At 46.2% G+C, this 26846-nt stretch overlaps 1 protein-coding gene across 6 annotated transcripts in view; it reads right to left on the bottom strand.

Moving 5' to 3' along the window:
- Positions 1 to 2919: 2919 nt before the first annotated feature.
- Positions 2920 to 26846, bottom strand: part of MYO10 (myosin X) — a 197712-nt gene continuing 173785 nt past the window's right edge. For all 6 annotated transcript variants that reach the window (XM_006081493.3, XM_023752196.1, XM_023752212.1 and 3 more), the window contains 15 exons: positions 26071 to 26314; positions 22141 to 22236; positions 19524 to 19617; positions 18746 to 18801; positions 17181 to 17323; positions 16757 to 16951; positions 15607 to 15764; positions 13058 to 13181; positions 11861 to 12158; positions 10639 to 10846; positions 9606 to 9742; positions 8638 to 8758; positions 7597 to 8049; positions 6035 to 6226; positions 2920 to 4626 (listed from right to left, as the gene is read on the bottom strand). In XM_006081493.3, the coding sequence (XP_006081555.1) occupies positions 4525 to 4626; positions 6035 to 6226; positions 7597 to 8049; positions 8638 to 8758; positions 9606 to 9742; positions 10639 to 10846; positions 11861 to 12158; positions 13058 to 13181; positions 15607 to 15764; positions 16757 to 16951; positions 17181 to 17323; positions 18746 to 18801; positions 19524 to 19617; positions 22141 to 22236; positions 26071 to 26314 (2621 nt within the window). In that variant the 3' untranslated portion in view covers positions 2920 to 4524. The remainder of the gene's footprint in view (positions 4627 to 6034; positions 6227 to 7596; positions 8050 to 8637; positions 8759 to 9605; positions 9743 to 10638; positions 10847 to 11860; positions 12159 to 13057; positions 13182 to 15606; positions 15765 to 16756; positions 16952 to 17180; positions 17324 to 18745; positions 18802 to 19523; positions 19618 to 22140; positions 22237 to 26070; positions 26315 to 26846) is intronic.

Below are 26846 nucleotides of genomic sequence, written 5' to 3'. Positions count from 1 at the left end.
AAAATAAACATTTCCGGCAGAAGCTATTTACTAACCCATAAATGGGACTTTCTTTTTGTCACAAAAGGCTGCATTTTGTTTTGTTTTAGAAGTTAATTTTTTTTTTTTTTTTACTACATTTTACACTCAGCATCATTGAAGAGGAAGGTCCATGAACTTAGAAGCTGTATGTCATTAGCTGGATAACAAATAAGTTGGGTTATAAACCCATTTCCTTTAAGCTGCAACATTTTTGTGTGTGTGGGTTTTTAAAATATTCTTATTGATTTCAGAGAGGAAGGAAGAGGGAGAGATAGAAACATCAATGAAGAGAAAGAATCATTGATTGGCTGCCTCCTGCACACCCCACACTGGGGATTGAGCCCGCAACCCAGGCATGTGCCCCGACTGGTAATCAAGCTGTGACCTCCTGGTTCATAGGTTAACACTCAAACACTGAGCCATGCCAGCCAGGCATCATATTTTTGTTTTTATGATTAGCTGACATTTGTATCATAGTATTTTCTGCTTCATTTCATTTCAATTGCTTTAGCAGATCAGTTTACATCTTAGTTCCGACTGAAGCATACAGGAGATGTCATGGGCTTTGACATCAGACATACCTTATTTCTTCAGATCTTCTCTTAGATATTAAATTTTTTTATAACATTCTCAAAGGTACATTTAAAAAATTTTAATTGGTTGTTGCTGCTATGTAGAAATACGTTGGTTTTTATTTTCATTTATTTACTTTTTTTTTTTTAATTTAAAAAGGCTAGCTAACTGGAGGATGAGAGACCACATGGAACAGAGCTCAGCCATCTGATCTGAGGCCCTAGACACATGAGAAAGCCAAGTCAAGGTCAACACAGTTGACCTGGCCGCAGCTGAACTGGAGCTGAATGCCCAGCTGAGCCCAGCTCGAATGGACAACCTAGAGAGTTAACGTTTGTTGCTTTAGCCACTGAATTTTGGAGTGATTTGTTACACAGCAAAGCTGTTACAGTAAGTTAAATCTCAAAAAGCTATGAACAATAGGTTAGCACCTACATCATGCTTACTGTGAGGATACAATGAAATAATGATGGTAATACCACCCCTGGGACAGCCTGAAACATAATGTGTGCTGAGGAAATGGTAATTATGCCGTTGGCCACAATGGAGACCGTCAAAGGAAAACACATGACAATGTCAGAAGTAATACTTAGGAATCCACACTGTTCATTTTTGCCTCATGGATTTTCTTCATTCATTTGTGCCACTGGCATGTGCTCTCACTGCAAATCTGCATCTGTGTTTTGTTTTTTCCTTTTTAGTGCAGTATTCTCCTTTGAAAACTCTCCTCCTTGCCCTCTTGCTATGATACAATCAACTTCTAGTTTCATATATTTATATCTTTTACCCCCAACGAGGCTCTCATGGTTCTTATGGTTCATTGGCAAACCCCACAGAAATATATATTTTAAAAATCTGAACAGCAAGTATCTAGTAAATATGTAGTAAAAGTTAAATGGCTATGGTTGGTGTTGATCCTTGGGGTTACCTCTAATAACGAGGCCTATGAAACTTCAATGTCAAGTTATAAAGTAAACGTGTGGAGAACAATTCCCCCACGAGATCAAAATTACAGGAACGACTCGTTTTCTTTTCTGGCGGGTCATGAGGAATCATGAGAACTCTCATCAGGCAACTGGCTCCCACCAAGCAAACATCTGGGTGCCTCAGGGGTAACAGACCCTGTTTATGTCTCAAACTGCAAATCAACTCTAATCCTGTTATTACTTGAAAGAGAAAACAAAGTTCCTGGGAAAACTAAAGATAGGAACCAAGTATATACTTTGAAACCTCTTCAATTTTCTCATGTAACTTTCCTCCCCAAAGTACTTAAAGCTTCATGCATGTCCTTTTTACTTAAGACATTTTCTTCTGAAGATGACTTTCTTTTTTAATTGAAAAATTACTTATTGGTGCCGCCTTTCCGTGGTGTGCAGGGCCAAGCTCCCTCCAGCAACGGGTCCGACCACGCATCTTGTTCCAACTCTGCACACACTGACGTCTCCTTGGAGCTTGAAATGAGCCACGGCGGGAACACTGACACCACGGAAACCAGCAAACACCACGAAGCAGGACGATTTCCCCCTGGAGAATCCCTGATGAACCCTCACCCGCTCATCGCGGCCGGAGCTCCGGGTTCCGGGGAATTACCGCTCTCGTCTTCTTGAGTACAGACACCGGGTTTCACCAGGAGACATCAGTTACCATCCTCACTGCTGGGCAGCTAATACCCCAGTTTGAGGGGTGCTGATAAAGTAAGGATGAAATGAGTGTGTGTGCTGTTGAGTCAGTCAGTTTGGCTGAAGTAGGAGGGAGGTGGAGTGGCAGGAAACCAGGGTCGAGGCAGACAGGGCAAAACACAGGGTACTGTAGTACAGATTGCCGTTTTGGGGAGAGAGTAATAGGTTTGAGTAGGAGAGGCATATATTTGGATTTGTGTTTTATAAAGATCCCTTTGGGCGTCTGGTCTATGGGGGGCTGAGGGGCACAAAGGTGGAATCATGTGAGATCAATGAAGATGCTACTTGGGGCCAGGGCAGCATGGCCCTGATTCCTGCTGCATGCCATCTCCACCTCCACACCTGTGCTTGTCCTCCTTCGGGGCCCTCCTTCTCCTCTGCCATATTGCCAGACCAGCTCAAGGTCCACCGCCCTTCACCTGTGATTTCCTCGAACCCTGCTTTTACCTTCTCAGCTTTCTTGGAGTCATGCTCCGTGCCTACAAGAGCAGTCGAGACATCTACACGTCTGTTTTCAGACCAGTGACCAAGGGCATGAAACACACAGCTGAGGCAGCCTGAAGCCCAAAGCCTCAAACCCCAAACCAACAAAAAAACAAGATCCCACATGAATTGAGAGCCGCTCGGATAAAGAAAGCACACTGTACATTAGCTAATATCTTTTATTGTCAGACTTTCTTGCAGCCAACAAACGATGATTTCACTTTCACATGGCTGTCCGTGAGGGATAAGGCATTATTTTTTTCTTTGTGGGTAGACTTAGTTGGCCTAAGGCTTTACAACTTTTCCATATGAAAATAAAAGTCCAAGACCAGATTATTTTTCTTCTGGTCACAAATGTTGATTTATTTACAGGCGCCTTTTCAGACCACCATTATAAACTTGAGATAAAATTTGTGTATTATAGTAAAGCCTCAGCATTTAATGTCAGGGTCCTTTAAAGAAGCGGTTCTCAACCTGTGGGTCGCGACCCCTTTGGGGGTCGAACGACCCTTTCACAGGGGTCGCCTCAGACCATTGGAAAACACATATATAATTACATACTGTTTTTGTGATTAATCACTATGCTTTAATTATGTTCAATTTGTAACAATGAAATTGGGGGTCACCACAACATGAGGAACTGTATTAAAGGGTTGCGGCATTAGGAAGGTTGAGAACCACTGCTTTAAAGACTTGCACACGTAGTTCACCTCTGGGGAGTACAGCACTTCTCCCCGTATTCCACGTGGTTATATGTGATCTACCCGGAGCCATATGAGCTAACTTTCAAAGAAACATTTTTTAACTTAAATCTTTTAGAAACTCAAGACTCCAAAAAGACTTCATATAGTTCTAAAAACAGCCCTGGAGCCAGCTGTTTAAGAGTGGTTTATAAATACAGTTATCTGCAGGCTGCATATCTGTTTATAACACAGCAGACACAGAATGCAGACTTTGCTACATGAGTAACAAAACTGAGTCCAAATGCGGCTTTCGAAATACAGCAAAACGGGGGGAAATCCGGGATTCGGTCTGTTAATATCACCACCTTATAAAGTAACAATTGGAGACTATAACTCTGAACTATTAAAATATACAGACAGACTGTTTACACCATTGCACTTCCTTTTTCCCTTTGCTTTTAATACTCTTGAGACAATGATTAAAGTGATGGGTTTATGAACACATGCATGCACAAGCAAGCACATATACTTAAAAGATGAAACAAAGAAAAAAAAGTTAATACGCGTCTTCCGGGAAGGCTGCCAGCAGCACTCCGACTAAAATACACTGTCCCCTTGTGCTCCCCGTCCCCCTCCCCACTCCCTCACCTTCCCTCAAAGTTGGGAAATCAGGCGGGGAGGTTAGTGCATAGTTGATGGATAAATGCCCCCCCACTTCCAGGCTTTGCCAGTCTCCCCAACAAGGCGGGGAGCATTCCCCTCAGTAGCACAGTGAAGGTCCGTGAGTGTTGCTCCACAAGTTAAGGCACTTCTGGCTGCTTTGGCGGCGGCGTGGGTATGTTTCCTCTCTCTCTGTTAAGGCATAAGTCATCTAAGAGTAGTAAAGCTTTGGAAATCGGGTTAAGGTTGACAGCTTCCTACAGGATCACTGAAGTGGACGGGGCGAAAGGTCCCTCGGAGACACCTCCCTTCCGGAGGCTTCCGGAGGGCCCGGCAGCTCTGCCCTGGGCTTGGCACACAGGGACCGGCCCAGACCAGAGCGGGGCATGTTCAGAGACTGAAGACACACGGACTCCCGCCTGGGTTCACCTGGAGCTGCCCTGGCTGCTGACGGAGCGCGAGGTGCTGTAGCGCTTCTTCACGATCATGCTGATGTAGGCTTTCATGAGCTTGGCCACGTCCACCACCTGCCCGGGAAGCAGATCGGCACAGGGTCACCAGTCTCTGCCGGGCCAGCGGGCCCAGCCCAACAACCACACGTCCTCCCAGGAAAAGCCACCACCAGCCTGCTGTGCAAATCCACAGCTCAAGTTTTGTATGTAGCCACAAGTTTACCTGCTTTTACCTATTCCTAGTCAGGGAGCAGGGGAACTGTGGCTTTTCCAAATAGTGTGCACCACCTGGTGGTTCTTGCAGGCAAAAATGACAATTTTGCTTAATGTGAAATCGTCGGACTTAGCACATTAAAAACAAATAAACCTGATGATGCTAAAATTGGTATCACCAGGACTGGGCTTTCTCTACCCACTTAAAGTAAGGGTAAACGACAGAGCCCACAATCATGGCTGTGAAAGACTGCACCGTATAGTTTGAGTCAACGCCTCATGGTGCAACTGAGAAAACAGAACTGAGACTCTAAGGGACGGGCAGAGAGAGGCAGGCGGCCAGCTCTGCTCCATGCCTGTGTGAGCTCGAATTAGCTCCTCCCACCCCTTTTGGCCCATCGCTTCTCATGGCTGGCCTGGATCCCTGCTAAGACATCCTCACTGTCTTCCACTTCCCGGTTCTCTCTTTCCTGCCAACCAATCCCATCCCGCATCACTGCTTGTCATCGCTGTCCTTACTTCATGCACAAAGACCTCAGCGCAGTTCCCTGCTGTCCACTGGAGTCGACCAAACCCTGCAGCCTGGCACCTGAGACTCTCTAGGCAACGGCTCCCCACCTCTCTCCATCTCAGTCGGCCTCATCTAGCTCCTGCACCACATCCTTGGCCTGACCGCTCCTTCAAGCCCCTCCCCCCCAGCACTTAACAGCCAGACTGGCAGCGGAGATTCATCTCCATTCCCTGCCTCCACTCGTAGGCAGCTCCCTATGTGGAGACTTCAACAGGCTTCTTGTATCATTATTATTACAGTATAAGCTTTGGAGCGGACAGCACACATATTTCAGGCATTTTTGATGACTCTGTGAGCCAGAATTAGCTCTGCCCAGGATGGCCACATCCCTGCCTTGCTCCTGCTCCGTGGACACCACAGAGCCAAGTCTTACTGCTATTACTCGCTGCCATCAGCATCCACTAATCTTCACAAGACTATCGCCAAACGATGTTTTTCTTCTTGAACATCCGTATCATTTCTCTCTCTCTTCCTTTCCTCCCCGATACAAGGGAACCAGGTTTCTCTGTTGCAGAGGTATACAGAAGAAATTTGGGATTATCAGATTTCAGCCTGGGAGGAACCTGAAGCTGGTAGGGACCGTCACACTGTGCTTTCCCATGCCTTAGTGAGAAATACTCAAATAAAACTATTTCTCAAAGGCATCAGGAAATGGCGCATTGTTTTTCTATTTTTTCAAGGCCATCGTTTGCCTCTTACCTCGCTGGTTTCAAAGAGCAGCTCCCGCTCATCCACCACGATCTTGTACGTGTTGGCCAGGGGGGCCCCAAAAGAGAGGATGTGTTCATACTGGAAGACTTCTAAGGGTCTCCCCTCCCCACGCTTGTAGACGGAGACAGCGTCTGCGCTGACGCCCAACCACAGGTCCTGGGGGAAGCCGCCTTCCTTGCACTGGGGACAAGAGTCAGTGTTAGGGTTAGATCAGGAAGCAATTAGAAGCACAGCACCCAGAAAACAAGACAGGCTTTCAGGCAGCCTCTGCACAGAATGCTGAACACAGGCAATGCCCATTTAGGCCAGGGAACGGAAACACGAGAAATGGTATCTCTCTGACAAAGTCTAGGACCAAGAAGGACATTCTTTAAATCACTCAGTGCTGAACAGTTTTGGCTCCTTGTGAACAACACATGTCTTGACAGGGAGCAGCAGTGACCTGCTGTGCTGCAGTGGCCGATCTCACTGGGTAATGACAGACTTTCCCGCAGGGATCAGGGAGGAAAATGGAGCCCCAGTGTAGGGAAAACAACAGGGGCTGATCCGAACCAGTAGTGACACCAGCACACACACGAGTGACACCAAGAGGAGCCACTTGGACGAAGGACCTGATTTATACGAAAAAAACCAACATAATCCAATCAACTAACCAACCAAACCAAAGACAGCATCCCATGAAAAGCCATGAAGGGATCTTGAAATATAAAATCAATCTTTAGATGTTTACACTCTCACTTACAGGTTATCAGATAACATCCTGAATTGTGGTAAGAAAAATGGAAGCCCATCTGGACCCAGGACTGGTAAGCTTATGTTAAGGGACAGACAGTAAATACTTCAGGCTTATTGGCCACACGGTCTCTCCCACAGCCACTCAGTTCTGCCACTTTAATGTGAAAGTGGCCAAAGATATATAAAGGAATGAGCATGGCTGTGTTCCCATAAAACTTTATTAAAAAAAAAAAAAAAGAGGCAGGCATGGTTTGGCCCTCAGGTTGCAGTTGGCCAAGCCTGGATCTAAGCCATCAGTAAGGTGTTTTTGTTTTTGTTTTTAATAAATGGTCTACTTTAACAAAAGAGAAAAATTCAATGGCTAGATTCCAATTATGAAACAGAAATTCTTCCCTAAAAATAGTCATGGGGAAAAAATAAAAAAGGTAAAATAATCCAAGTATATCCAAAGTTTTGAATACATAGTTCTAATTTTTTTTTTAGATTTTACAATGCATTTCTACCAGCACTTTTTATTGGATCTGTAGCTTCCATAAGAAAGAAGTTATTTCAGAATAGGTGACATCTTAATTTTTCACTCACTCCTATTATTAAAAAAGCATTTACTATAAAGAAGAAAAAAAAACCCTTTAGTGGGTGGGTGTGTTAAGGGTAAAATTTGGGGGCTCTAAGGAAAGAGGGTAAAAGGGAGCACTGTTCCGACCCATGCTCCCTCGTGTGCACTTGGCCATGGGCACACTGATCTATGTCCCCGGACACAGCCTGGTCCCTGGAGCAACCACTGCCCGTGCCCCCGCCCAACAGCCGGCTCTCACCTCCACGTCAAAGAGCGTGGACCCGTAGCCAGGCCACTCCTTGATCACGGCCATGTACTTGGCCATGGCCTGCTCCTGGCTCATCCCCTGAAACTTCTTCCACTTGTCGATGATGCTGGCGCGAGCAGCGGAGACCTCCTCCTTGATCCACATGTCCAGCATCTGCTCCTCCTCCGCCTTCTGCCGGACCACGGCGCCCGTGCCCGTGCGGAAGCTCCGCCTGAGCGTCCCCTCCAGGAAGCTGGTCCGCCGCTGCCGCTCACACGGGGCGCAGCTTTTGGTGGCCTGGCTGATGCGGGCCTTGAGCCTCTGCAGGGAGTACACCTCCTCGAGGGGCGGGACGGCGCTGTGCAGCGAGTAGTCCCCCTGCAGGTACTGCAGCCGCAGGGCCGCCAGCACCTGGAGGTTTTCTTCGGGGGCCGGGTAGTGGCCGTGGATGACAGCTTCGTGGGCCTGAAAGGAGCGGTCACAGCGTTAGGGGCAGACACGGGATGCCCGCCTGGCTCACGCCCTCCTCCATCAGATTTCTCTCAATGACAATGGTACCCTGACCCCGCTTCGCTGCTTCCCTAGCACGGATACCATCTAACACGTGTATTTTATTCCTGATTGTCTCTCAGCCCAACTAGAACAGTTCCTGGCCCAGGAGTTAAACTAAAATGGGCATAAGTTTCATCTACAAGCAGCCGACTCTGTCCATGGAAGTTGACTACCATATTGAATTTCTAAGGATTAGCAGTTAATTTACAAAGGTAGTAGTAATGGGTTTCACCCCTGCCCTCTGATAAAGGAATCTGTGTCTAAAAGTTCCTTTTAGCCTGGCCAGTGGTTGAGCATCGACCAATGAACCAGAAGGTCCCGGTTCAATTACCAGTCAGGGCGTATGCCTGGGTTGTGGGCTGGATCCCCAGTAGGGGGCGTGCAGGAGGCAGCCCATTGATGATTCTCTCTCATCATTGATGTTTTTGTTTTTCTCTCTCTCTCCCTCTCCCTTCCTCTCCGAAATCAATAAAAAATATATTTTAAAAAAAGTTCCTTTACCTGTTCAAACATAAACGCGAATTCCACGCTGTCTTTCGGCACATTGTCTGTGTCCAGGAAGCAGTAAAGCTTGAAGTAGAATTTCCAGGGCAGGTCGCCCACCTCGGAAGTGGCAGCCAGCCTACAGACAGAAGTCAAGAGATACTGAGGAAGCAGGCTTGGGTGACCCACCGGGAGCTGACTGTACACGGACGGCTTATTCTCTGTAAGGATACAAGGTCCTGTCCAAGCTCAGATAGCCGAGTGGGCAGATGAGGATGGAGAGAGCGAGAAAACGATAAGAGCGAGGCTTATCAGAGACCCTCGTGATTTCTACTGAACCAGAACTGGAAGCCATGCTTTCATCCGGGTCTCACTTTAACAGAGCAAACAGACAGCCTTCACTAAACTGTGCTAACAAGCATTTTTCGAGTGCCCCGGTCTAGTTAGTGCTAGCTAAGCATTATGCTGAATCCATAGAAAGGAAAGAAACCAAGGCGATTTCTTCATTTCCAACCCTCAAATAAACTACAACATTTATAAAAACTGACATGAATATTAAGAGGCCGTGTTCATATGGAACAGGAATATTCTTTTCTGCCATTAAAGGGATAGAAGAGGCACAGGTCAAAATTAGAGTTCCAAGAGAGATAGAGAGTTCTAGTTGGCTTGCATCTGCTAGCCCTGTTTCACAGTTAATACACAAGTGAAAACCTACGAGTCAGGAATCCCAAAGCAATAAGTAAAAGAGGGGACGGGAGGGATGGGGCAAAGGAACAATGACAAACTGAATCATCTCTCAGACAGTGGCTTTATCTAGGAATCAAAAAATCAGCCTGCAGAGATGAAAAGCCAAGTAAGCTTCAACACAGATAAAATCAAACAAACTCCAGTGCACACTGAGGCTGGAAATGGAAGTCCAAGTCCCCCACTCTTGTTCTTAGTTGCTTTTAGTTACTCGGCTGGCACTTCAGGGAGAAGGAACTTACTTTTCAAACTTCGCCAGCACATCGGCTACGATGGTCCGGCTCTCGATGGCCTTATCGACGTGTCCATTGGACTCAAACAGGGCAAACATGTTCCTGCTGTCCTCCATGGCCAGGCCTCTGATCAGCTTCTCCACCACCTGCAAGACACACCCAAGGCCATCAGCACCCAGAGCTGTACTTCTAGAATACACCTTCCTGGGAACTTGGAGGGAGCTGCCAGCAAAATCTAGGGTCCAAAGAGCCCCCCAAAACTGTCCTGTGTGCCCATCCAGAATTCCAAAGGTGCTGTTTCTCTTGAAACCAGTTTTATTAGCTCTTTCTTGGCAAAAAGAACACAGGTAGGGGCAGATGTTGGGCGAATGACTTACAAACCCACACAAGGAGGAAAAGCGCATGAAAACGGAAGCCCTGTGCTTCAAAAACTCCGAGAGAGAGAGTGCACATGGTCTTGGTCCCCAGCATGTTGTCAGTTTGACTCAAATAAATTCTTATAAAAATTTAAAAAAAAGAACACACAAAAAAAAACCCCCAAAAACCTGCAAGACAGAACAGTGACTTCCACCGATGTATCTTGTACACAAGATGATTTTGGTCTTTACTTAAATGTTAAAGGAGAAAGAAGAAAACAGAAAACAATGAAAAGAAAAGGTGTTCACCTGAGTGAACATTCTAGATATTCGTGTGGAAATATCAACACCTCATTGCAGAAGTGTGATACCCTCGCCACAGTGGACAGCCCGAGTCAGGGCTGCAATCCCTACGAGACATTCCACTGCTTGTAAGGTCAACAGGACTGGGATTGTCTCAGACCCACTGGCACTCTGATTTGGTGTCTCTACTCATCTTCAGTACCTATTTTTATCTCTTTACACTGTGGTTGATTGCAAGTTATGTTTGTTCCCGTGTTTACTGAGCAGCTGCACTATGCAAATCACAACCCGGCACGACAGTGGATCTGACTGTGCACCACTTTCCTGACTCGAGTAAGTCGGCATCAGGCATCACACGGGGTGCGAGGTGGGGCGGCCCTCACCTCCCCGGCCGTGGTGTGGGAGTTAATGGTGATCTTGCAGGAGCCCCCGCCGTGGCAGTACACCATGGACGTCATCTCCTGCCTGTGGATCAGAGCTTCTATTTCATCGCGGGAAGGCACAAACTCTCTGCACTTGGTTTTCTTAAGAGATTCGTAAATGAAGAGGGCGTATTTTTCCATCTCGGTTCCTGGAAACTGTTCCCGTATCCTAGGAGACAAGTACCAACTGTTAACTGCCAGACTGGGGACGGCTGGGCTGCTGGCAGCTGGGCTGCTTCGGGGTGGTGGGCAGGCACCTGGTGGTGAATGGAGCAAACACCAGCCACTTCCCAGCAGGGGCCCAACACAGCCTGTGTAGGTTCAGTTTAAACACAAACAACAACAACAACCCCAAAAGCCAGTGTTTGCCTGGAAGCACCTTCCACCTCTGCAGGGCTGTTGCATTTGAGAGAGTCCTGCCTCGGCTGTCCTGTGAAAACGGTTTTCCACAGATAATCACTATAGAAACCAGGCTGTTTCTACCAGTGTTTCATCTGGAACGAGTACCCAAGTCTGGGGGGCTTTCTATCTCTTTGTGGCTATAGTAATTAAGTGTATCCAATGTCCTCTGACACCTTGAAAACTACACTGAAGTGGCCTGGTCCCTGACGCAGCCTTTGTGGCTTAGAGAGACGAATGCTACCTGTGCTCCCTCTGAGCTCACGTCAGCGACCCACCAGTCTGACCCGGAGTCCCTGACCCACTAGGTGGGGGTCCTCTGGATCCGAACCACAGTCCATCACACCGTGAACAGCTCCGCCCAGGCCATCTCATACCTTTTCCTCATTAAAAATCATTTTTAAATGTTTAAATTATAGTGCACATCAATATTTTATTCGTTTCAGGAGTACAGCTTAGTAGTTAGACATTTATATACCTTAAAAAGTGATCCCTCCTCCCCTTGTAAGTCCGGTACCCACCTGACACCATTTATAATGATCACAATATTAGTGACTATATTTCCTAGGTTGTACTTTACATCCCCTGACTACTGTATAGCTACCAATCTGTACTTCTCAATCCCTTCACCTTTGTCACCCAGCGCCCACCCCCACCCCCCTTTCTGGCAACCGTCAATTTGTTCTGTGTCTATGCCTCTGTCTCTGTTTTGTTTGCTTGTTCATTTTGTTTTTCGAATCCCACATGCCAGTGAAATGCTACGGTACCTATCTTCAGCTCGTACCTTTTCAGGTGGAACTTGAGGTACTTGAGGATGCCCCGGCTGGGCAGGAAGGCGCAGCTCAGGCACGTCAGGATCTGCCAGCTGCACAGGTTGCCGGCGCTGCCCGGGTGCGGCACCTTGTTGGTCTGCTTGATGAGCTGGCAGTACAGCTCGTCGCGCAGCGGGCGCAGGTCGTGCCCTGTCTGGAGGATGCCCTGGATGATGGGAATGGGGTCAGACATGGACTCCAGCTGCTGCAGGGAGTTGAAGATCTTGATGGCTTCATCCTGCAGGGTGGTGTAGCCTTTGTCCTTGAGCACTGGGGAAAGCAAAACAACAGGAGTCACGCCAGGGGGTCCAAGAAGGACGACGTGAGCAGCAGATGAGAGGAAGGAGCGGGGACAGACGGCTACGCCATGACGCAGTGCTCACTAGAGTCTCTGTACCTTTGAATCGGCTAGAAAAAGCTGTTAAAACACAGAAGGGTGCCCTGCTGGGTGGCTCAGTTGGTTGGAGCATCGTCCTGTGCATGGGTTCGTTCGACCCAGGTTGCAGGTCGATCCCTGGTTGGGGCATGTGCAGGAGGCAAATGATCAATGTCTGTCTCTGTCTCTCTCTCCCTTTCTCTAAAATCAATAATAATAATAAAAACCACAGGGGCAAGTTATGTTCTGTAAGTCACAACTGCTTATGAATTATATAACTACATAACTGTCTTGTTATGTAATTCAATTACTTTATCGTACAATATTCTTACTTAAAAAGTTGGTCTGTTGCCAACTGGTTCCATAATCGGAACGAAGACTGTAGCATCCGTTCTTGGTGATGTTAAGGTGACTGAGTATGTGGATGGGAGTGCTGGCATTTTCTGATTCCTTTAAAGTTCTTCCCTCTAGTACAGTGGTTCTCAACCTTCTGGCCCTTTAAATACAGTTCCTCATGTTGTGACCCAACCATAGAATTATTTTCGTTGCTACTTCATAACTGTAATGTTGCTACTGTTATGAATCGTAATATAAATATCTGATATGCAGGATGGTCTTAGGCAACCCCTGTGAAAGTGTCGTTCGACTGCCAAAGGGGTCGCGACCCACAGGTTGAGAACCGCTGCTCTAGTACGACAGTCCTCAAACCACTACAACCATGGGATGCTGATGCAGTGGAAGAGTTAATGGGGAAGCAGGAGCAGTGCCTGGAGTGGGTGGCGCGGGGACTCACGGTTGAGGTTGATGTCTCCGTAGGGCAGGGGCAGCAGCGGGGAGTGCAGCGGGTGGTGGGTGTGCCGGAGGATGGGGTTCCGCTTGTAAATCTGCTCCACGACGTCCGAGTTCAGGCAGTTCTCCTGGAAAACAAAGCAAGCCAAAAACATTATCGCATCTGTGTTCTCCTACACACCAATGTGTTTCCAAAGTCTACACCGTCCACCACACCCAGGCTGGTGGTGGAAACCAAGCATTAGTAACTGGAAGCCCGAAGAGACCCCAGTCTGTGTCTGCAGACAAGCCACAACCACACGTTGCCTTACATTGCTCTTTCTCTTCGTTTCATATGCATATACGCTCCCATGTTATTTAAAAGTTTCCCCCTGAAATGATGCAGACTTAAAACATAAATTTAAAGTTCTCTTGCTAATTATTTAGCTGTCGCTTAGCCAAACCATGTACCTTGACCTATAATTCATTTTAAAATGTATGTTGCTAGTTCTTTAATTTGTCTTTTGCATTCTCTCTCTACCTGAAAGCTACAGGAGTAGCGAGACTGTCTTTCCATGTGCCTGCCTTCTCTCTCACTCCTGAAATTTAAGAGATCTGCTCACAGAAATTCATCATGTATTTATGCTCCTAAAATGTTCATATGGGATGCGAAATAGCCAGTCACTTTTATGACTTTAAATACACAGAAGAGTTGGAGGGGAGCCAATGAGTCGCTCTGCCCTGGTAATTCCATTTCCACTATGAAACTTTGTCAGTAACATCCGATTAAAAGTAGGAAAAACTTTACTTACTTAAAAATAAAGTGCTATGGACTTAATTAGGGCAGCTTGTCTAGTTTTTTGAAAAGCACGGTTTCACATTTGGAAAATTCTATTACTCTTTGAATGCCTGATTTCAAATTAATTAAGAGACTGGAAGACTAGATAAAGCTTGGAAGAGAAAGTTCAGCTGATATGTGCATTTTTTTTACTCCGATTTAAAAGACAGCTTCAAAAAAAAAATTTAAGGCTAGAAATAAAGTTATTAGTATCCCGCATCCTGGGCTCCCCAGAAAGCTTTGCAGAGTTTTGGATAATAACACAATCGGTGGAATTTAGCTTCCAACACCCAGGAAACAGATAACTTTGATACCAAGAGGCTGACTTGAATTTGGTGGGACATTAACATACTACTGACATGAGACCCTTTTCCACGTGTGCAAAGGCTGAGTTTGCCTCCTCCATCCAATGTGCTAACTTCCTTGTTTTTAAAATCCTCACTTGAGGACATGCTTAGAGAGAAGAAGGGAAAGAGAGAGAAAAGAGAGAGAAACACCATTGATGTAAGAGAGAAACATCGACTGGCTGCCTTCCATACGTGCTCTGACCGGGGATTGAAACCACAACCCAGTTATGTGCCCTGACCCAGAATCAAACCGGCAACCCTTTGGTGTAACGCATGAAGCTCAACCGACTGAGCCATTCCAGCAGGGCCAGCTAACCAGTAAATAAATACCCGTCTCACTATCATTTTAGAATCAGCTCCAGCTCTTTCCTTCGTGTTGGGAATTTGTCTGCATGGACAACATGGAGGAACAGCAGTAAAAATAATACTTTGACCTGGCTCTGCACCAGGGACCAGCTGGGTGAGCAATGAAACCTGAATACTCCATGTCTGTCTCCCTCCCAGGACAAAGAGCGCAGTAATCCTCATGCACGACTGCCATTTAATTGTGTGTTCATTCATTCAACACACGCTTACTGAGCAGCTCATCTTTACACACAGGAAATGGCAACTTAACACGATCACTGTTGGTCTGGGAACAGGAGCTTTTGTGAGTTTGGGGGCCCCTGGTACAGTCTCCAAGTTTTCTAGACCACCCCGGGCTCTCTGTGAATCCACCTGTGCGGTCTAGACCAGTGATGGCGAACCTTTTGAGCTCGGCGTGTCAGCATTTTGAAAAACCCTAACTTAACTCTGGTGCCGTGTCACATATAGAAATTTTTTGATATTTGCAACCATAGTAAAACAAAGATTTATATTTTTGATATTTATTTTATATATTTAAATGCCATTTAACAAAGAAAAATCAACCAAAAAAATGTGTTCGCGTGTCACCTCTGACACGCGTGTCATAGGTTCGCCATCACTGGTCTAGACACTGTACATAGTTAAGAGAAGAATTATCGTGTTACTCCTAGAAGGTCCCCAACTCAGGGCTGAAGTCGCACCTTTGGCATAGCATGTCGTTCCCAACGCAATTCCCGCCACTGTGATGGGGAACCTAACTCTAAACCACAGACCACTGTCCCTCTGCCTAGAAGCCAGCAGTCAGGTCTGCCTGAGCAGCCACATCAAACACCTCGTAAAGATAAAATATTTTAGCATGAAATTTCACCTAAAATCTCACATTTAGGTTCCTAAAGGCAGGGCTACGCAAACACAAAATTTACCAAGAGTTAGCTCTGATTACGGAACAAAAATGGAGCTTGACTAATGCTGATGCCTTGATGTCCTAAAGGTGACAACCTGGGAGTGACTCTGAACCACCGGGTGGGCTCGGGTCCACCCTACCTTGATGTCCTGAATCAGCTGCTGGGTGGGCGTGTCGATGGGGGCCTTGGTGTCCGTCACATTCTGAATGGCGCTGGACCACCGGGTGGCCTCGTTGAGCAGCTTCGTGTAGAGGCGATAGCAGTGCTTGCGTCCGTACACGGTGACGTTCCAGTAGCCTGTAACAGACGCATCGCACACACATCAGCGCTGACCTCTGCGGCCAAGGCCACGCTCCTGCATCGGGGTCCCAGGAGTCCAGCCTAAGTCATCTCCACCTGAGCCTCTTTAATTGCTTAATTCAATAACCACTGCTGAACTCGGACACGTGCCTGGCCCTGCACTGGGTACCTAGGTATCCAAAAGACAGGAGGAGCTCACAGTGAGAGAGGAAGACAAACATAAACTAATAAACCCAGAATTAAATGTGCAAATTGTAACATTTGATCTGGATGAAAAATCCATAAACTAAGCCCCTTTCATGGCTCTGTGAACAGAGAGAAAACTGCCCACAGCTTTCTCCTTCTCCCTCCCTGTTCTCTTCTCCCTTCTCAGACTCTCCCCTGAAGACACCTGTGCTAATAAGTAAGCCGTTTCTGTGCTCAAAACAAGCTGTAACTTGGAATAGAGTAACTAACTAAAAACATACTGGTATTTCTTACATGGAATAGCTATATTTTTAAAGGAGCACAAAATCACAATTAGCGACAAAAATCAAAATAAGCCTAGAGCTATTTTGTATAATACTGAAAAGAAAAAAACTAAGCCTACCCTCTATTTTATTTAAGTTACATTCACTGGCAGAATTGCGTTCTGACTCCCGTGGCACAATGATAAAAACAACGAAACTCAAGCAAATAAAAATAAAGCTTCCTGTAGGACCATCTTCATGGGCTTAACATGCTACTGTCCTTAGAAGACTCTTTCTGCAACTCCATCAATCAAAACCTCTTTACGATGGTTTAAATACTAACTGTTCACATACCTAAGCACAGACAGCCTCGGAAGATAAGTCAGCCAGAAAAGAGCTTCTTTTTGAGGCAAAAAAAAAAAAAAAAGCACACACTCTTGGTAGGAATCTCATTCCTTTGCTCCGAACAGACCCAGAACCCTTAGGAGTTGATGCGTCTGGTTCAGGCCCTGCTCGCTGTGAGCACACGGCCCCAGTTACCTGTCTCTTTGAAAACCTTCTCGTCCGGGGGGACGACCGAGCAGAGGCTGTTGAGGACCAGGGTGCCCAGCTTCAGAGCATTCTTCTCCGAGCTCTTGTAGTAATCCAAGGAGTTGTGGGTGAGCACAAACCACCGCTTCTTCAGCTTCAGCGAAGACATCTTCGGGCTGTTCTTGACTTCTTTGTGCAACCACCCTGGAGAGCAAGAGGAGAGTGTAAATCGAGAGCTAGGAAGAGAAACGCCAAATACCAGGTAATCATCTGCACGATGCTTACAGATGATTTGTTAGGAAGGACCATGATCATTTCTGTCTTATTTTTAGCCAGTAAATGACTGGGAAAAGCTGTTCAAATGGAAATACTGCAGACATCCATGCATGTGAAACAGGAGTCCGGGAAAAAGGAACGTGTTGCTGGCAGTCACCTCTGACGATGAATTCCTGGCCCTCCACCCGGGTGTCGCCCTTGGACCGCTGCAGCAGCGTGATCCAGTGGTGCATCTCCTCCGGCGTGTCGGCGTTGCAGTGCAGGACCCGGTTGGCCGTGATGATCACAAATGAGTTGGGCCTGAGCGACAGGGCGAGAAGGGAGCAAAGCCTCTTAGCTCGACGGTGAGCATCACCTCTGAGTGAACCAGGACCGAATGCCTTTCTCCGGACTTATGGGTCAATGGGGATAGAAACGGTCGTGCTATTTGTATTTTACGGTAAGGACGGCAGGCCTTGCTCATTTCCGCAGGATTTATTTTATGCATCATTAACCTTTTCACTGGGAGCGACACATTCTGAGGGCCCTGGAAGGGAACACATGTCTTCATGCAAAACTTTCCAGATGCAACTGGGTTCCGGGAAGGCTACCTAAGGTGACCGTGGGGGAAAATTTTGTTTTGATGCCTCTCCAAAGTAAATTTCTTCCTGCCTCTGGGTCCTGCCCTGGATAATATTTCTGTGGGTCGGTAATGAAATGTCAGACACCAGTACTAGAAGAAGATCAGTAAAAAGGTGTAAACGGAATATCTGATACACTTCATTATGCCAGGTACAAAAAGCCACTGGGCCCTGTTTTCGAAGCAATCTAACAAGGGCTCATTTCCCAGTCAGGGGTAACATAATAATGGGAATTTACTTTTTCCCCCTCAGCGCCTGGAGCCTCTCACAGATCCTTGCTCATACCAATTCCTCTATCTAATGTGTCAGCTAGTGACTGCCTGTCTTGCAAGTTCACTGTAGTTAAGTGGCAGCGAAAGTTCAAGGAAAAGTGAGGAAGATTAACAAGAGTATAGTAGGCAGAAAAAGACAGGTGCTCCTCAGCAACAAAGACTTGTCTATAGTTGGGAAGGGAGAAAGGTGGGCATTTGAGGAGGAGAAGCCAGAGCAGAGACAGAAGTTCTAAGCATGGTTTTTACACGCCCAGCCAGAGGGAGTGAAAGGGCTGGGAGCAGACAGACACTGCTGAGGCAGGAATGCCACCATCAGAGTAAGAATGTGGGCTCTGGGTATTGACTGGCCTGACACACATGTGGCAGGTTCCTCTCCCTCTCTGAAATCAATAAAAATATTAAAAAACAACCTTTTGAATTCATTATTAAGTTTAGGAAGGGGAGCTATACCCTTTCTGGAATAATGTGCAAAAACACTGTTTTCCTACACAGGCATTTTCCTCCTGTATGAATCCTGAGTTTGTGCTGTTTCCAAATAAAGACTATTTCTCCTACATGTGTTTTTTACTGTTTTAATGGACTGTCTACATTAGGTTTTCACTATCTCCCCCAGCACTCCCAAAAAGACACGAAGAGGAAAACTTTCAGATGATGTAAAACTGGGTACCAAGAACGAAGACTGTGGATTGCTGAGATTGACCCGGTGGGAACATGCGGCTTAGAGAATTCTCACAGCCCCATACAGAGGAAGGTGGCCCAGAAAAGCAGAGAGAGATGTGAGTGCATGCAGGTAACCAATTACTTGTGTTAAAAGTCACTTCTGAGCTCACCTGTCGGGGCTGTCGGAGGCGCACACGGAATCGATGAGCCCCACGTCCAGCGTGCCCTGGAACAGATGGGAGCAGAAAGTAGAGAGCGTGAGAGAACCATTCAGGTACAGAGCTCTTTACCGTAAGACCCCCAGATCACGACCCTCCAAGCAGGCCAGCAAAAGGCTCCTTTTTGTGTAAACTGCAACATGATAGTTACCTAAGGAAGGTATTTAGTGAGTACAGACAGCTTCCAGGCAGGGCAGATGCTACAGGTCACTCATTAGAAAAATGATAAATTAATCTTTCTGTCTTTTTCTTAAAGTGCCTTCAGCGAGGAGTGTCTACGAACTTCTTTCGATAATACAAGTGTTCTAATTTAGACTAAGATCTGTCACTAAATTTTACATTTATTCTGCTAAGAAACTTTGATGTTAAGTTTTTCTTATGAAAAGATAAGACTTTATTTCTAAAATAAGATTTCTATGGTTCTGTATATGTGTCTGGGACAGACGAAGACAGAATGCCATTCAAAATCCACTAAGTCCCGGTAAGAAAAGTGTACTGTGCTCCCATGATTTGGTAAAAATTGGGATTTTTTTGTTTTGTTCTTTTAATGGTTTGTTACTACTTCTAATGTATAATTTATTCTGTTCTTATGTATGATTTTTTAGCCAGAATATTCCTGTTTTAATCTTTAATTACTCTACTGTCCCTTTAAAAATGAAGATTGCCTAGGAATTCCCAGCTCCCTCGCCTCCCTCAGGGCATCACCTCCACCCCACGGATGGTCACTCACCACGGCATTCTGCGGGTTTGCCTGCTCATCGTGCATCTCCCGGATCTCCTGGTCCGTGGACGCGTGGACCTGACTCAGCACGCTGAACCACTGGCTGTGGGAAGGAGAGAGCGGCTGTCAGCAGTGGCCAACCTCTGGATCTGCACACAGCAATGCCCTTAGACATGGAGGAAAAGGACCGGGCCCCTGACCAATGATGCTGTTAACTTGCTTACACGTCGGGGCAAATAGGGTTTCCCACCACTAAGGAGCAAAGTTAAGAGAAGAAGCCAGTACCCGCCAGTCCCAGCTGTTGCAATTTTAGACCATTGGAAGGGCTTCCCTCCAAGTCCCACAGACCTTTACAGACATTTAACAACGACCATGAGTTCCTAGAGAAATTGGCAGGAAATGTGAAACCCTCTGTTCTACCCAGAACACTTCGTGAAAAATCCTGATTGAAGAGATTATTTAAAGCCTGGGAATATTCGAGTGCTTTTTCATTTTTGAAAAGTAAACTGCGAGGTGAGAAGGCCAGTAATGTAGGACCTTCTCAGAATGGGCACTTGAAGTCCAGTTTCCCTCCTCACCCCCAGGATGGGGTTTCCAACCACTCGGAGGATTTCTACTAATGTGAAGAACCACAGGAGAGCTGGAAATAGAAAACGTTGCTTGAAGTTAAAAATGGACATTTATTTTGATCAGAGAACTCTCCTATCTTCATTTTGGAAGAGTTTTCTTGTTTCCACCAGAGTCAGATAATAAAGGAAAACATGCCAACCCCAGGAAAGTCAAGCAGAACAAAGGTTATGATGTAACTAGAAATTCAATACACGCTTAAGGAAAACGACCATGACTATCCCTCTGTCCGTCCATCTATCCAACGTTTATTAAGCTACAAAATGTGAGCGGGACCAAACAGGAGAGACGCTAGGACGCCCTCCTCCTGTGGGGGGCAAATAGTACTGGAAATATCGGGGGACCCTCTGTAAAGTACACGACTGTCTAACCAGTATGCTGTAACACCCGGAAGTAAGACAAAGTAATATTAAATGTAAACTGTAACTGAAAAAGACAAAAGACATACATACATACATACTCCTACTAAATAAGGCAGAGGAGAAAGTACTTAACACACGGATATTTAAGTAAAACAGTAGCACCTATATGTAAAGACAAGCCATGTGAATTATTTATAGAAAAGCACTAAAATCTATCACCTGGGATTCCTGCAGAAGAAAAATGTGACCATGCGCTTGAAAATACTCAACACATACAGACTCAACATATACAGGGAGACACGGAAACTTCCAACATCAATTTGCTTCACTGACTCTGGTTAACCCAGAGGCAAGACTGCAGTCATCGTTTTATGTGGAAGCTCAAAAATATCCCAAATTAAACACTAAAAACACATACATGCAAGATGGAGGCCACAGGGATCTCTCTCTCTCTCTCTCTCTCTCTCTCTCTCTCTCACACACACACACACACACACACACACACACGCACACACGCACACACGCACACACGCACACGCACACATCAAAGAAACAAAATCTGCCGAGTTTTCAATCAGTATAGAGTAACCTGGGCTCTGAAAGAAACTTTAAAAAAAGCGTTCCACTGGTCAGGGGAAAAGTCCTTGGCTAAAAACAGACCGGGCAGCTGCCAAGTGCTGAGCCTGTAATCCAGCTGAAAGCGGTGGGCATTCCTTGGATCACAAACAAAAAACAAACAAACAAAAAAAACAAACAAAAAATCCCCCCACGCGTGGTCACGATGCATCCCAGACAGAATGATGGGCTACAACCCCAGGTTTGCTTGTTTTTCCAGTTTGTGTCCTAATCTGTGGATCTCGGCAGGGTTTCAGGCTGTCCCCGGGGGAAGAACTACTAGTATTTTCTTTGCCCTTCATGCCGCTCGCCATGGTGTTGTGTCAACACAGAAGCGTTCAAAGGGCAGGGCTGGTGATTTGTGAGCTGGAAAGGGAAGAATGTCGGCTGAAGGATGTCACCCTCATAAACTGGAAGGTCTTCTCTGGCACTGCTCAGAGTGGATGACAGATCGCCAGCCTCACCCTACAGACTTTAGAATACGGCCTGAAATACAGTAAATTTTCTACGTGTTAACTGTCTCTTCTATCTTACTGAATTCTTCCATATCAAGACTAAAAACCTTCCAAATGACACTGCACTCTCATCCGTCTAAACAGCCGGTGGCTGATGCTCCTGCCTCTTCAATCCTTCAGCAAACACAAGTTGTTCCCTTTCAGAGCTCAGAAGCTCCGGGAGGGCGGGCTCTCAGCTGAGGGTAGCTGTGGGTACACAGGCTGCTGGTGACACTAAACACCTGAGCTGGGACAACAGGGGTCCGGCAGGTGGCACTCGAAGCTGGGAATCCTGAATGGGGTTCTGTACATGGACAGGTCTGCTCAGTGAAGAATTCCCCAGGGGACAAGCACAGCAGTCTCTTATGACTCAACAGTCCTTCACCCATCCTAACAGAAAAACGCCACTGAGAAATCAATCAGATCTTTTCAGAACCAGTGGGTAAGCAGTGATCTGGGTGACGCCCAGGTCTGCGCAGGAGTGAGGAGGTAGTTACAGTGAGGTGGATGCCACAGCACCCGCCTTACCTGGCATCTTCGGGGGACTCGGCGATCAGGTGGAAGGTCCTATCGGCCATAATGATATCAATCCCGTTCTCTTTGCTGGTGTTATCGATGATCTCTCTGCAGGGGGAAAAAGTGCCAAAGCAAGTCAGGAACACAGAATTCTTAGCAATTAGTGAGAAAAGCAATTTCACCAAACTGATGACTGAGTTGGACACCTACTTAAGCCTCATGTGGCCTCTAGGGGGAGCCAGACTCCTCTCTCCTGCAGAGGAGGGCAGGACTGCTGGCCTGGTCAGGGGTACAAGCTTCCTAGTCTTCTCTAGGGAGGGGCCCCTCTCTTCTCACACTGGCCTCACAAGGCCTGGCCCTGCTCAGGCCCCAAATGGCTGGGGCAGCAGCTTCACTAGGGCCTTCCCTTCCTGTGGTTCCTCTCACAGCTCTTCAATGGAAGGACCCCCACAGGGGGCTGGTCTGGCCAGAGTTCTTTCCCAGTTCATCACAGCTTCCACTGCGGTTCGAGGCCTTGGCTGACACCTCTGCTGTACTCAACCTGACACAGCCTCATTGTTTCCATGGGGGACTTTGGGGCCAAGAGCAGGATTGAGGTGCCATCCCAACACTCCCTAAACAGCCCTAGAGGTTTCAAGTCGGCGGACGGGGCTAACAACATTCGGACAAAACACCAGCAGAGTAAGGATTGGCCCGGGGAGGGCAATATTTGAAGAGGGATTTTGGGGATAAAGCCAGCTCACTTTGACAACTGGAATAGTACAACTATTCACAGTACAACATTCATTTTACATCTACAAAACTAAACAGTCAGACTGGATAGAAAAAAATAAGTGTATAACCTTATAGATAGACTCACTGAGATGAGATCAAATATTAAACAAGAAGATGAGTCTTTACAGAGTGGTCTGGGATGCCTCTTCCAAGTGGCAGGTGAGAGGTGAGCAGTGGGGAGGGACCAGCCAGGAGCCTGGAGCAGGATGATAACCCCCGGGCAAAGCTGTCCCGACCGGCTGTCCTGGATTAGCCACTTTGCCTCCCAGGAACTCAGTCGGCAACCTCGAGTGCTGAGGGGGTAAGACTGTGATCTGGCTACAAGGCCGTGGTCCTAAGTCCTGGGAAATATCAGAAAACACAGGCAGGGCCCCTCTGCGGGTGGGACCCTGGGCTTGCCTTTGTAGAAAGCTTCCTTGGAGATGGGGTAAGATGACGTTATCAAGACCACGGTCAACAAGAAATGTGGTCTGGAAACTACAGGATAAATGAGGCAGCATCTTCAATAATAGGTAGTAAGGGAAAGAAAGATGGAGGGGGAATTTGTACAGTAATGGACTTGAGAGATCTGTCTGAAAATTATAAGCCTTACTGGGATTCTAATATGAAGAAATAAACCAACCCAAACCATCAAGAACACTTCATTTATAAGAAGACCGGGGAAATGTGAACAATGATTCAAGTTTAGATGATAAGGAGTGAATGTTGTTTTTAAATGTTACAATAAGACCATGATTATATATTAAAAAGAGCCTTAATCTTCAAGTGTATACTAAAATATTTACAGAGGACATTACAGGATGTCAGGAACCTGCTTTACAGAATGCAGTTTGTAAGGGGAGCAGTGTGGGGTGGGGTTATGGACAAAACACTATGGCCATGGAGGGTAACTGCTAACAGCTGGGCAATGACTGCATGGATTTCATTATATTCTTCTTCTGGCATGTGACTGGAGTTTTCTATAACAAAACATTTCAAAATAGGAAATAAAAAATCTTAATCTTAATAAAGAATCCTAATGTGGTGAAACCCTAACAACTCATGCTCTTCCTCTAGAGCAGTGGTTCTCAACCTTCTGGGCTTTAAATACAGTTCCTCATGTTGTGACCCAACCATAAAATTATTTTTGTTGCTACTTCATAACTGTATTGTTGCTACTGTTATGAATCGTAATGTAAATATCTGATATGAAGGATGGTCTTAGGCGACCCCTGTGAAAGGGTCGTTCGACCGCCAAAGGGGTCGCGACCCATAGGTTGAGAACCGCTGCTCTAGAGACTGTGACAGAAATGGCGAAGAGCTAACCTTTCCTCAAGTCTGAAACTTTTACAAATACCTGAGGAACAGGGCTTTATTAAGCAGCAGAGTGAGGTGAGAAAGGAACATACAACATAACATACAAAGTGTAAAACCCAAGACCACGACCCACATGCTTCTCGCAGCTTCCTGGCATCAGTGGGCCCCCCTCCTACGGGGTGAATAAAGAGGAACATCATGGCCTACAGGGCTGAGGGAAGACTGCATGAGGCAAAGAGCTGTGCCATCTGTGAAAACTCCTTGGGGGATTCAGGTTCAAACAGAGCATGGGCTCCTACAATGAATGCAGCCCAGAGGCAGCCCGGAAAAGTCCAGCACTCTGCGGTCTGCATTTCATTATCTGTCTGTAAATACCCCAAACACTTTCCTCTTCTTGTTTAACTTTCCACTTTTTCATGAATCATTTTCTAAAGCTGATCAGGCTGGATGATTATTTTCAGGACTCATGACTTCAGGAGTTCATTTGATCTCTCTAAGCTTATATTACCAGTTTTCTAAATACATGAGGTTGCTCAAGGGGAGTATGGCCACAGGTTATGCTAAACAAGTTTTATGCTTAGCATCCAGTTTCCTGCTGCCCATAACTCCAACATTTTCTGAAAATCTTACTTTTTTTTTTTTTACAAAGGGGATTTGAAAACACTGTATGTATGTATGTATGTATTTATTGTTGTTAAATCCTCACCTCAAGGATATTTTTCCATTTATTTTTAGAGAGAGTGGAAGGGATGGGAGAGACAGAGAGAGAAACACTGATGTGAGAGAGACACATCGAATGGTCGCCTCCTGCACACGTCCTGACTAGGGCCAAGGATTGAGCCTGCAACCGAGGTAAGTGCCCTTGACAGGAATCGGACCTGAGACCCTTCGGTCCACAGGCCAAAGCTCTATCCACTGAGCAAAACCGGCTAGGGCAGAAAAACCTTACTTAATTTTTAACAAAAATAATAGGCGCTCAAATACTTTGCACCAAGAGGGCAACAGAGAAAGGGGTCTTCTTGGGTTCAAAGACCAGCTCTGCTTCGCTCATTGCTGAGAAAGAAGATGGTATATAGCCACCATGGGTAGAAGACAAATGCTTCATTTCAAAAACCACCTCATGTGGGGAAGGTCAGCAAGTACAAAAAAAAATGGGTGAGGATGGTCAAAAGTAAAAACTCTCTGTTATAAAATAAATAAGTTGAAGGAATGCAATGTACAGCATGGTGACTATTGTCAATAGCACATATTGCATATTTTGAAAGCTGTTAAGAAAGATCTTAAAAGTTTTTATCACAAGAAAAAAATATATAACTGTATGCTGATAATCATTTTGCAATATATACAAATACCAAATCTCTAGGTTGTATACCTGAAACTGATATAATGCTACATGTCAACTATATCTTTAAAAACAACACAGGACAAAAAAACCCCAAACACCTCCAGATTGGCAGTCGGCTTCCAATTCAGCAATCTGTTGGCACAGCTGGGAGTGTACGAGAATTGAAAGTGGTATGTTGACCAATAAAAGGATGATAAAGAGATTCTCAGTCAATGGTTCAACCATGATCCCTGCAAACAACCAATCATGGCTCTAGTGGGCTAGTTACATGACCAACTAGCATCTTACAAACGAGAGCCAAATGTTTGAATGTAACCACAGGAAGTGACCTGTTCACGGATGAAGTCCTTCCCCTCGTTTCCTCATCAAGCACGCCACTGAAGTGAATGGTTGGGACGCACTCAACCCCTACTACAGCCCCCTGCCTCAGCGAACTCGCACCGGCTGGCTTTGTAGGCACCAGCACAGATGATCCAGCTGCCCCAGAGCACCACCCACTGGGCCACATCCAAGGCTCATCAACCTACTTTGCCGTCCGGATTTCCACGGTGCCCTTGAGTTTCTCCTCGCTGTCGTTTTCAAAGTACATCAGCTTGGACTGGCGCAGGACGAACCAGCGCCTCTTCCAGTTCCTCCTGGACAGCGTGGAGGAGCCGCCGCCTTTCTTGTGGAGCCAGCCTTGCTTGAGGGCCTCCTGCTTGGAGCGGAACCACAGGAAGGTCTCGTCCTTCAGGACGCACCAGCGGCGTTTCCAGGAGTTCATTAGGCCACCTGTTCCCCCCAAGATCGGGTAGGGAGGGGTTTAAGAAAAGCCAATTAAATTGGATGACAATATCAGTTGGTCTTAAGGTTCGGCCTGTCCTTTATTTTGCCACACGTGACCTGCCCTCAGACACCCCTCAATGAAGGATGGTGGCATTGCTGGCTTGTTCAGGGGATGCTGGCTTGTTCAGGGGGTGCTGGCTTGATATTACACTAGCTTGGCTGGATGATACAAGGATGTTGTCCCCTTCTTATTCTGACTGACATCTAACCCTGCAATGAGTCAGGGCCATGGGACGAGAACCACTTCTGTATGTTTACCTTCAAATGCCCCAGAGGGGAAATTAGTTTAAAATGGTTTCAAAGTTTATACATTCCTTCCTGTTTGGTCAACATAACATGACTTGTCAGTGATTTTGTAGTTTAGCTAGTTTAGCAATAAACTCTAACTTACATAGGAAAATAAAATACACTTTTTTGGATAAACACATCTTAAAGAAAAAAGCAGCAACATCTGACAACGACATGTATAAAATATACG

This window comes from Myotis lucifugus, unplaced genomic scaffold, assembly GCF_000147115.1.
Source record: "Myotis lucifugus unplaced genomic scaffold, Myoluc2.0 scaffold_0, whole genome shotgun sequence".
NCBI lineage: Eukaryota > Metazoa > Chordata > Mammalia > Chiroptera > Vespertilionidae > Myotis > Myotis lucifugus.
This window is presented reverse-complemented; position numbering and strand designations above follow the sequence as displayed.